The sequence below is a fragment of the Ovis aries genome, chromosome 9, assembly GCF_016772045.2.
Source record: "Ovis aries strain OAR_USU_Benz2616 breed Rambouillet chromosome 9, ARS-UI_Ramb_v3.0, whole genome shotgun sequence".
Classification (NCBI taxonomy): Eukaryota; Metazoa; Chordata; class Mammalia; order Artiodactyla; family Bovidae; genus Ovis; species Ovis aries.
Window position 1 is genome coordinate 57,720,916 of NC_056062.1, and position 12,496 is coordinate 57,733,411.

Sequence of the window (12,496 nt, forward strand, 5' to 3'; positions counted from 1 at the left end):
AAATACCTTCACTCCATTTCTCACTGATGACCTATTGATGACTGGAGAGTTCTGACCCAAAGGAAGCAAAGATGCTTCAGTTTAGGCATTTGCTGGCTGTAGAATGTGCCAGCTAAAAGTGCCCTCACACAGCTCCCAGATGACTCAGCAAAACAAATACAAATCAGCAGGAAGACTGAGTGGATCTCTGTTGAAAACTGCAGGAATTCTAGATTCAATGAGCTATAAGTACAGTTCCCAAATACATGGAAAACTGAAAGGAGTTTATTCTTCTGTGCTTTTCTGACTATTCCCTGTGTCCTTTCCTCACAAATGTTATCATAGTCACATCAACAATTCAAAAATCTAAAATCAACATGAATTTTCTATATGATAAGTACTGAGGATGCAGCTGGAAATGCTAGTTCTCATCTCTACTCCGTGTTACAAGTGGAAATAGATCTTCATCGTATTACTAATTCATGGACTCTCTGGCTTTTGTGACTTCTGAACAAGAAAATCCCTTGGCTTTCCTGTGGAATCAGGAATGTAACAGGAAATCTGTTAAGTCAGGTTTTTAACTCTCTCTGTGTTATGCATGTGACTTCCCAGAGAAACAGAAGCAGACAGATTTCCTGTTTATAGTGTAGAACTCCAGACCAGTCATTTCAAGAGGAAAGAAGGGAAAGTTAGATGTGACAGCACATTATAGTGCTGTCTGGCATCTGGTTGCTTTTTATTGTCTGTAAAATTCCTGGGAAAGGATTTACCTTGACTAATCTGTGTAAACATCTAACCATCTGTTTATTTTCAAACTCAGCATGGAGAGAGCTTCTGTGTTCAGGAGACTGTGGTCAGAAGGGGTGAAGTTGTACTCAACCATGCATTTATCTATTCAGCAAATATTTGCAAAAACCTCTTCTGGGAGTTAAACGCTGTGGCCTGGAAATTTTTAAAATCATAAGAATATTTTAAACAAAAAATTTCTTCAATTGCACTCTCAATCTGGAATTGTAGATGTGAATACATTGCTATATTGCCGTGTAACACAGTGGAGGGAGTTATTAAATTCTCCTCCTTTGAGACAAGATAGAGAAGTCAGCATGGGGTTGAAAGTTCTTGAAAAATGATGAGGAATCTATTGGATGGGAAATAGGTGAGATGGGAAAGTGAAAAAATATAAAATGCTTATTTGTCTTTCCATAGAACTTTCACAAGTTTGGGAAATAGGCAGCTATTAAAATAGCTGAAACATTTGCAAACATAATAAGGTTATTTGAATATTAAATAGCCAATTATATTGATACAATGATATAAAATTTAGAAATAATTAGGGTCTTAAAGATCACCCAGATAAGATGCTCTTTTATTTTTTTTTAATATTTATTTATTTATTTATTTGGCTGCACTGAGTCTTAGTTGCAGTATGTTGAATCTAGTTCCTTGACCAGGAATCAAACTCTGGCCCTCTGCATTGGGAGCATGGAGTCTTAGCCACTGGACCACCAGGAAAGTCCCAGATGCCCTTTTAAAGATGGAAAAACTGGACCATGCAATGGTAAATGATTTACACAAGGTCACCCAGCTGTGAGGCTGTAGAACCAGGATCCTAGCCCATGATTTCAGATGCTGAAGCATCTTATCTATTTAGTTTTCCTTTATTAGTGAAATGTATGAAGAGTGTAACATATTTGACTTTATTCACTTTTCTTTAACAACTAATCATTAGAAAAGGTCTTATATACAGTCATTATTTGGAGTATTCTTATACAGAAACAAAGAAAATCCCCAAAGAACCTATATGATGAATATAAGAATTCATATTTATGTGTTAGGTAAGAAGAGACATAATAATATTTCATGTATGAGTAATACTTTACACTTTACAAAGCATTTTCACATGCACGCTATTTTGTCCTCCCATATCAAATGTGTGGGATGCCATTATTGCCTCCATGGTACACATTGGGAAATTGCAAATCAGACTTTTTGACAGAATGCCACACAGGTTCAGAGTAGCAAAGTCAGGGTTCAAATCCTTATTTTTCCACTACAGTTGCAGGACTCTTGCTAGTATACTCCCACTGTTTCTCTAACACTTGAAATATTCCGTAAATACCTGCACCTTCCCATATCAGTCAGGTATTTAGATCTAAGCAGCTTAGAATGTGATCTTATTTTCAACAGTGTACAATCTGGTTGAGGAAGATGGTACTTAAATAAAATGAGGCATATGAGATAGGTTTTAATAAAAAAATCAAAATTTGTACCAGCTTCAAGTTTAGTTTAAGCTACAAGAGCTTCCCTTGTAGCTCAGGTAGTAAAGAATCCGCCTACAATGTGGGAGACTTGGGTTCGATCCCTGGGTTGAGAAGATCCCCTGGAGAAGGGAAAGGCTACTCACTCCAGTATTCTGGCCTGGAGAGTTCCATGGATTATAATCCATAGGTCAGACAGAGAGTTGGACACGACTGAGCAACTTTCATTTTAAGTTTAGTAAGTATTCTTCAGATACCAAATTACATCAGGGGAATACAAGCCCACTGATGATTTATTTTGTAAATCTTAAAGCTGAACTCGTATCATCAACTTACTTTGCATTAGTTACTTGTGTAATGTAATTTATATGCAATAAAAACCTGAGAAAAATGTGATTATAGAAAAATAATGGTACTGTAATGCTAGATTGTGAAAAAATTCATGTTCATATTGAATTTTAGCAATAAAGTGATATTATCTGGTCTTCTTCATAGATATGAAACTTTAGACTTGTCACAGATCCAGTTTTCAAAACCCTTTAACTGCAGACATTCATTCTTTGGTGATGCTAGAATATTCACCTTGCACTACTAGACCTATTAGAACTGTTGCACAGGTCAGTTACTATGGGCAGGATTTTATACTTCAATAATAGTGCCAGAATTTCAATCCAATAACTGGGATCTGAGCACACTGCATTCCACTAATCTATTTTTTTAAATAGTAAAATGTGAGAAATGCTATTTCAAAATGTAGTCCTGTACTACTTTTTTTTTTTTTTTTTTTTTGAGTAATTTGAACTTACTTTCTAAATTCTGCTGAAAGGTGATTTATATTCTGTGAAGGTTTAGCATTATTTTAGTTTGTTTTCCCTGTTGATCTACATTTAGCTATTTTTAAACCTTCACTTTTCCATATGTCATGGATAACAGCCAATTGTGTCACTCCTGGTGAAAATAACAAAGAAGTAAACACTGGCTTCCTGCTTACAACGGACCTGATTACATCTGAGTTGATCTTATGGTAGTATTTTCATTATGTGCTGCTATTTAGTGTCACATTGGGGACATTTAGTACTCCTAGTTTTTCTATGACATTTTACTCCATTTTAATTGATAACCACGCGAGAGACTACATTAAATGTCTAACTTTGGAAGACTTTTTGGCACAGTGGTTCTGAAGTTGGCCACTCACTGGAATTCCCTGGAGTGTTTTTAGAGAAATACTGATGCCTGGGTCTCACCCATCACCCATATATTATGGCTTAATGGGTCTATGATGTTGTCTTGTTTTAAAACTTTTAGATGTTAAAAACTTCTAGATGATTCTAATGTGCAGCCATACTTAGTGAGGTACCACCTGGTTTAGAAGAAATCATCCTAAAAGCTGAGCAGCAATGTCTTTTTAAGAAATCACCAGGTAAATCTCTACTCAAGAATTAGAAATATTGTGGTCAACATGAAGCTAAGACTCCCAATAGTAAAATCCAAGTACTATGTTACTTCTAGGCAGTGATATGCTAGTAAGTGTTTAAAGCTGTCTCAAGAAACAAAGCTCTCATTAGTTGTGCTTTGCCTCTTTCCATGATGTAAATAAATATTCCCATCATGGCTACCAGTGGTTTAACAACCAGCTTGCCAAATTCTTGAAAATCTATCAGCTCTTGTGAAACAAATTGAGCCAGCTCCAGCACACTGCTGCTGCTAAAAGAATGACTTCCAGGAAAGTTGATATCAGATAAGTTATTTATCCTTTGAGGATTAAATGTATTTATTTAGGCTTTGTTTAGCTCAGAGTAGATAATCAGCAATTGACATTTTTTAAAGTTGCTTAGGTTAGCAGTTATATAGCGATGTTTGTTGGGTTTTCTTTGAATTTACCTCAGTAGGATTTTTGATTGTTTTTACTTTTGTGTAAATAATATTCTTAATAAAGTTAGTCACTTGATATAGAAATCAATGTCAACAGCTCTGAGATCCTGTGAAGTTCTCATCTATATGAACCTCGTGTGCATTACTAGGTAAATAATAATAACAAAGACCCTTCTATAATGCTTTTCTTGTGCCATGCACTGTTAAGTACTTTGTGTATTAACTTATTTCTTATTTACAACTCCTTGAGGTATATTCTATTATTAACCCCATTTTTACAGGTAAAGATAAAATCTTTATGTGGTTCTGAGAGGTGAAGTAACTTGCCCAATGACACACAGCTAGAAAGTAGCAAATTGGAATTTGAACTAGGCAGTCTGACTGCTCTTAATCAGCTTACATAAAAAAAAAATAACTAAAGAATCAATATAATTTTCTGAAATTATTTTTGAATCTAATTTTTCCCCCTCCTCTCTTCTGGTTGTTTGAAGATCTTTTTCAAATCTAACAATATGTAGTACCTGCTGAAATAATTACTTCGTCTTCCTCTTTATCAGCGTAATTCCACTTTTCCTGTTATGAGAGCAAAAGTTCCCGTGATTTTTGTATAATGATGAAATTATATTTTTTGAGGAATACATTTTATGGTGAGTCATATTACCACAGACCTCTAAAAATAACACCATAGTTTTTAAAGTCTCTTTTTTATGGGTTTATCTAGCTGGAGCCAAAATATAAAAATTAAAAAAACATTACCTCAGTTATGATGTCTCCCAGACATGTGTTGACTGAATGCCCAGTGGCAGAGAAGAATCAAGTGTAGCTTTAAAAAAATTATTTGGAAATAACTTCAAAGTTGTATAAAATATCAAGAATCAGATTACTTGAAAGAGAATACATAAAACTCTTACTGAGATTCATCTATTGTTCAATTTCACTCCATTTGCTGTACCTATTGCTTTCTCTCTGTATCTCTATGTAACGTATATCAAACACATAATCACACCCAAAATATTTTTTTATAGAATTTTTGAGAGTAAATCATATACATTATAGTTCACTATTCCAAAATAGTTCACTACATACAGGGAGATTTTCTTGCATAAACACAGTAAGCTTCTATTAGTATCTAATTTACTCCTTATATTCCAATTTACCAACTAACCTAATACTGTCATTTGGAATATTTATTTTGTCTCTAGTACAGAATCCAGGCTGGGATAAATTACTGCATTTAGTTGTCAGGTATTTTTAGTTTAATGTAATCTGAAACATTTCAACAGAGCTTTTCTTTGTCTCATGGGACACTGACATTTTTGAAGAATTCCACCAACACCCCCTCCTCTTTTATAACAGAACATTCTTCATTTGGAATTTGTCTGCTGTTTCCTCATGGTTAGATCCAGATAAGGATTCCAGGCCAGAACACTGCATAAGCCACATTGCTTCCTTCTCAGGATATCACATTTGAAGGTATATGGTTTTCATTTAACCTTATTGATGAGGGTTATTTTGATTAAAAAAGAGGTGGTCCAGGTCTTCTACTGAATGGTTATAATTTTTTCCCTTGTAACTAATAAGCAATCTGTATGGAGATATTTTAAGACCAAACAAATATCCTACTCCTAATCAAATCTTTGCTCTAGATTTTGCCACGAGGGAAGTCCTCTAGGTTTTATATCCATTGACAATTCTTATCTGAGCCAGCTTTGACTGAAATGGTTGGAAAAATGTCAGTTTTTCCAATCCCAGCATTTTTTCCCACATTTATCAGTCAGACTGTGAAATTCTACTATAAGGAAGACACTTTCTTTTCTCTCTCACCCTCTTTTTCTTTCTTTTTCAGTGTATTCATGGATTCTTCTCTTTCTCCCAATATTTTATTAATTTATAATTTTTCAACTTGTCCCCATTTTGGTCAGTTAAGAGTACCCTCAAGCTGACTCTGATATTTTGGTGACATATCTTTGCTATTTTTTGGAAAACTTCCTTAATTTCTGGCATAACAAGATATTTTACACTTATGTTGTACCTACTCTGCTCTCACATCTTAATTAGCCATTTCTCTAAGGAACCATCATTCCTTTTAGTGGAGAATATATTAGACACCAAGATCTGAGCACTGGGCATACTCATTCCTACAGAGTTGTCTTTGCTTCCGAGTTCTTTAGGTAGAAAAATCTAAGAAAAGTATGCATGTGCATACATACCCATATGTATGAATTTACATTTATTCCAATCCATTTGTACCTGGTTCTCTCTTGTCTCCCCTCTGTCATATTTGCATGTTCCTTCTTCCAGAAGGAAAATTCTAGCTGCTAACAACATCAACACATCTTCTCATTTGCTCAATCATATAATATATCTGAAATAATTTTATTACTTGGGCAGAATGTTACCGTATTCTTGCCTGCCAAAAATAAGTTGGGCTCAGTAATTTCATGCTTAGCTAATATTCAAAAGAAAAGGAACTCATATTTCCACAAACAGCCTTATACAAGAATGTTTATAGCAGCTTTATTCATAGAAGCCAAAACCTGGAAATAGCTTATTGTCTTAAGAGACGAACGGGTGACTAAGCTGTGATATATTTATACAATGGAATATTACTCCATGATAAGAAGGAACAAATTATTGCTGCATGCAACAATATGAATGAATTTTTAAATCATTATGCTGACTTTTAAAAAGCAAACAGAAAAGAACACATAATGCTTGATTCCATTTGTATCAAGTTTGATTACAGGCAAAACTAATCTATGGTGATAGAAACTAAATCACTACTTGCTTCTGTTGGAGCTGGGACAGGACAGGACATTGGGAAGAAGCATGAGAAAACATTCTGGGATTAGGGAAATGTGCTATATCTCAATCAGGATGTGAATATATGAGTGCACACATTCGTCACAATGGTTTGAACTCTATAATATCTGTTCATTTCACTGTCTGTAAATTAGCCACCTTGTCTATGACCACACCACCCTGAACACACCTGATCTTGCCTGTAAATTAACGCTCAATTTTTAAATTGGTTGGAGTAGTGGCTGCTATTTTTAGCTGAAGCTAGAACTCCTCATTTAAAAACAGATCCTTCTTATAGTTTGCCTCACTTCTGATCCTCTAACCCCCATCACTAGCATTTGAGCTTGCTATCCTGATCAATTTACTTACTTCCTTTTACTATCTTATTACTTCCTTTTACTATCATTGCAAATATTTAAAATACAACATAAGTTAGAACATAACAGATAATTAAATGACATTATCAATTCTTTAGGTCTGGCCAATATACATACTTTAATCTTTAATATAGTAAACATGCATACAAATTGAAAATGTTTAAATAATACTGAAATTTAGATTAATCCTCAGTGTAAGACTTTGCTTATCTGATCTATTAAGACAAGAGCAAAAACAAACTGAAGTGTAGGCAGGCCTTGCCGATGGAAACATGATTTCCAATATCAGATGATCAAATATCACTTCAGTAAGGAAACTTTTCTCAGACCTTCTCATAAATTCTGGTGCAGACCACATCCTTCATTTTACATTCCTTAAAAAAAAAGAAAGAGATTAATTGAATATCTAAACCTCTACCTAGGGTACAGCAAATTTGTATTAATAACAGATGTTATAAGAAATCTCATAAGATTAAACTCAGAAATCAAATATCAATATGTCAGTTGATATCTGGGAATTCAGAATCATGGCTGTTGAAATAGGGGAAACAGTTTTAACATTGATCTAAGTTACAACAGAGTTATATTTTCTAAGTGGCAAGTTTTTATGCATTATTTGCACAGATTGAAAGCTATTAAAACTTATTTTCAGGACAATCTGCACATTTGCATCATCTGGGGAATATTTAAAAATTCCAATGGCTCCTCCTCCTTTAAGAAATTTGTTTTCAGTTGATCTGTATTGGGGCTCCCATACTGGTATTTACTTTCTATGTAAATCTGCTGTGGAGCTAGGGATCAGACCCTCTGTACTAAAGGAAAAAACATTCAAAGCACCACATGAATCTATTTATAGTCAAAGTATGTGTTGATTAGTGAGAATAGCACCTCAAAAAAAATTGTTAGAGATCATCTCATATAACCTTTGTCATCATTTTTATCTGCCATCTACAAAAGGTCTCCAATAATCTCAACTTATATTGATGACATGTTTTAGTACAAGTTACTATGGATTCTTGAAAACAATATGCTTAAATATCTACAAATATACTGCAATTGACCGTTTTGCAATGTGATTTGCTTGTAAAACTTAGATTTGCTTTTGCTTTTCTCTTGGTGAGTCTAACCTAACTTATCCATACATTTAAAAAAATCATTTTTAGATGTTGTTTCTAAAATAGCAGATAGGTTTTGTCATTTCTAAATCTTGAATCTGAACCTGAAGTACCTGTAGATGACTCTATGGTTTGAATATCAAACATTAACTCTGCCTTTATTCTTAACCATTTTTTCCATTTGTAGTCCAAAGAAGAAAGACTGTTTTGAAAATAACATAACCATTTTCTCTATTTAAATGCATTATTTCCATAGTTAGAGTGAAATTACTCACCACCACCATTTTTCCATCCACCAACTTTCTCTTTATTGTTGTCTCTTTGCCATCCCATTTCTGTACTTGATTCAGTGAGCCTCTTGCCAAGGTTACAGTGCTCTGCAGAGACACATTCATATAATTGAATTTCTAAGACTTTGATTAAAGAAGCAGTTCATTCAGTACTGAATCATTTTCATAACAGATGTTTCATGAGGCACATTCATTTTTCAACAGAATGAAGTGGGCTACCCTTTTGAACACTAGTGGGAATAATCTGTCTCAAAGCAGTTGATGGAACTAACTTTGAAGAGAAACAATAAAGTTTACCTTTGTTTTTCTATTGTCAGCTGTGGTTTCTTCAAATTCCTGGCCTAGCTTGAAGGAGATCTCTGTGTTTTTAAAGGGACTTTCAGTTCTTATGGTTATAATATCCCCTTTCTTGCTGATGATCACTCTGGGTTTGGCCAAGTTTCCCAGTTTTCTGGTGGCTAATCCCACACCTGAAAATCAAGATAGTGTTAGAATTTTGTTGACTCAGAGAGCATCTACCTAAAGGGATTATATGGGTGGTTACATTTTATGCTCAGCTGTGCTTCGTGTGTGTAGGTGGCAGATAATATCACTTACTACTAAGGATCTCCTCCCATGTTTCATCACCTGATGGAAACACATGCCCACCAACATGGATATTTAAAATTTTGTTATTACAATAGTAATGTCTGAAGATTTTAAACACAGAAGTATTTAGCCTAAATAGTGCAAGTCATCTACTTTTACCTTATCCAATCCCATGCTCCATTGAGAAGCACTAATTAGAGTTTTGTATGGATCATTCCAGGCATTTTAGTTTGTACAAATAAATATTGTAGATATATTTTTAAAATGAGACTATGACTTATATATGCTCTTCTATGGTTTTTTCCCTCTGTAATATATTACAGATATAGATAAGAATTCTTCCCACATCCTTGATGGAAACTCATTTCTGAAAGTTTGTTGTAGTCCCTAAATTATTTGTACCACTGCAAATGATAGAGATAAATAAAATAATTAAAAAATATTTTTCCATTTGATAGCAAAACAAAATTAGACTCAAGTATCATTACTGTATTACTCGATTATAGAAATACATAGAAAAATAGAAATGTAAAATGAGAGAGACACAAAAAGAAAAAACCTAGTTATATATAAATATACATGTATTTATGGCTATATATACATAAAGTCAGAGAAGGCGATGGCACCCCACTCCAGTACTCTTGCCTGAAAAATCCCATGGACGGAGGAGCCTGGTAGGCTGCAGTCCATGGGGTCGCTAAGAGTCGGACACGACTGAGCGATTTCACTTTCACTTTTCACTTTTCTGCATTGGAGAAGGAAATGGCAACCCACTCCAGTGTTCTTGCCTGGAGAATCCCAGGGACGGGGGAGCCTGATGGGCTGCCATCTATGGGGTTGCACAGAGTCGGATACGACTGAAGCGACTTAGCAGCAGCAGCATACATAAAGAAGTGTGAAGAATTAGAGCCAATAAAGGATTATGAGCTGTATTCTTTTTTTCTGATTCTGATTAATTGTTTCTTATTTGATGTGATTTTGGACTATGTTTTTCAAACTAAACTTCTGCAATAGAGCCTAAGAATCTACATTTCACCAAGCCTCAAGGTGTCCTTTTGCACTTTAAAATTTGACAATGATTCAGTTAGGGAGTCTTTTATTGAGATGTTCTTATATTTTGCTTCTGTCTCAGCTGTACAGTGAAATCCATAGATCTAACCAAACTTAGAGTATGAATCTATTCCCATAAGCTCCCATAGTTTTCCAGGCAATGCAACATGATTTTGCTTATTTTATCTAAAAATAGAAGCCTTCTTAAAAGCTTTCTGAATAGGTAAAATTACTGGTACTTTGATGACCATAGATACCTGAGGTCATTGGCTTCTTTCTCTCCTTATTTATACAGCTCTGGAAATTTCCAAAGACTGTTCACACCACTTGTGCTCATATCTATGGAACATTTCCTAGAAATAGCTGCAAATAAAGCTGATGGTGGTCATGACTAGACTTTCTGTCTCTATCCACTGCTCCAACTGAAGGAAAGCATGATATTAGTGTAATCGAACTGGAATTCATTGTCACAACAAACTTCCTTTTTCCTCAATAACTTTCCTAGACTGAATATCCTGCTTTATGAAGCATTCACTTTTCACAAACATTTATCCACATACTTATGTAATATCAGACAATCTAGAGGTAGAGAAAGAAAATTCTGGCTTAGCTAAATAGCACTTTTAAATGGAGGTTTTCCATTAACTTTAGTATATTTAACTCTTTACTTCATGAACACTTTAGTTGTTATAAAACTAACTTTCAGAAGAGCTGAAGAATGGGTTGACTAAGTTTCTAAGATTTCTTTCCTCTGGGTTTGAACCAAAATCCTATTGATATGAAACTGCCTTTGAAATCGGTAGGCATTCTAATGCATTTAAGCAGCTCTTATTTGAGTTAAAGTCTATTAAAATTGCCACAAACATAGTGAAAATTATCTGATTGACACCATGGAAGATTAATCCCAGAAGAGGGTTGTACTTCAACCTGTGAAGCTCCCAGACTCCTGGGAAAGGAGTTAGAAGGAAATAGTCAATGCATTTTTCTCAAAAAGGATCTTCTTAATTAGAACAACAAAGAACATTTCTTACCCAGAGCTTTCATGTACTCATCAAAGTTCTCACTGGAGACAAGTTTCCAGGTGCCTAGGAATTTGTTGCTCATTGTGATGGATGAGAATTCAACCCAGTGGTAGGTGAGATTCAGGAGACTCAAATAAGATGCTGAAGCCTCAGAAGATTCTTTTCAAAGATGTCTGAAGCATGTGACTCTTACAGAGACCCAATGGGGAAAAGCAGTGTCAGGACTGGGCAATGAATGGCTCTTCAATTATCCACTGGGACAAAAGGAAACCTCACATAATGTCTCCTTCAGTCTCCAAAAATGTTTATAAAAGTCAATGAGAGTACTATTTGAATCTTTAAAAATTTTGGTTGATCTTACATTTTTAAGAAGTGCTTCGGTCCTTAACACTTTGAAAAAGAGTCCATAAATTGAGCCCTATACTGTATTAAATTATATGGGCATGAATGAATGAATACGTGTGTGTGCGTGTGTGTGTGTGCTTAGGCATCTTGCTCACTCTCAATCCTGAGTCTGCACAATTAAGAATTCTTATTGAAAGAGAAGAAAGAGAGGAAAAATGTCCATGAGTATTGTGATAACTGCCTCAAATATGTTGTGGGAGAGAAATGCAGGAGAACAGTGTGAGGACGTATTCATAGGTAAGGAAGGCTTGGAATAGTTGGCATATCCAAGGCAGGCAGAGTAGGCAGACAATACGGTCAGTTTATTGCAGCAGAGCACAGAAATTGCTTTCATGGGTGAATAAAAAGAGTAGCACTAAAACATGCTCTTTGACCATAGCAAAGATTTTAATCTTAAAAAAACATTTCAGGTCCAAATTAAGCAGGTTCTTGGTTAATAAAACAAGTTTGAGTCCTTTAAAATAAGTCTATAGTTTTAGAAAGGATATTTTATAAAAATAATATATATTGAGAGCTCAATAGTCACCATGATAAGTGCTTCTTATGGATTATTATATATGATCCTTTCAACAACTCCAAGAGTAAGGCATTATTATTGCATCCATCTTATCAATGAGAAAACTGGAACTTGGGGAGGTTAGGTAGCTTGTGTCCAAACTTGAATAAGGAGAGGTATGATTTGAACCTGGTATCGTTTCTCAGTGCATAGATGTTAGACCAATATTTTACACTGCTTCT

The 12,496-nt window shown here is 34.7% G+C and overlaps 1 protein-coding gene across 1 annotated transcript; it reads right to left on the reverse strand.

The window, feature by feature from the left end:
- Positions 1–6,601: 6,601 nt before the first annotated feature.
- LOC101113077 (myelin P2 protein) lies at positions 6,602–11,490 on the reverse strand. The gene is made up of 4 exons (XM_004011762.6): positions 11,363–11,490; positions 8,991–9,163; positions 8,679–8,780; positions 6,602–7,662 (listed from the first exon to the last, which is right to left on the reverse strand). Exons 1-4 carry the CDS (start codon positions 11,433–11,435, stop codon positions 7,612–7,614), a joined length of 399 nt encoding a protein of 132 aa, XP_004011811.1. The 5' UTR covers positions 11,436–11,490; the 3' UTR covers positions 6,602–7,611.
- Positions 11,491–12,496: the final 1,006 nt, after the last annotated feature.

Excerpts from the sequence above, each read along its gene's own strand:
- LOC101113077 (XM_004011762.6), bottom strand. The coding sequence starts at position 11,435 with ATGAGCAACAAATTCCTAGGCACCTGGAAACTTGTCTCCAGTGAGAAC. Across the intron at positions 8,781-8,990 it reads CTGACAATAGAAAAACAAAG|AGCACTGTAACCTTGGCAAG; the intron begins GTAAACTTTATT and ends GTGTCTCTGCAG. Across the intron at positions 7,663-8,678 it reads TGGATGGAAAAATGGTGGTG|GAATGTAAAATGAAGGATGT; the intron begins GTGAGTAATTTC and ends TTTTTTTTTAAG.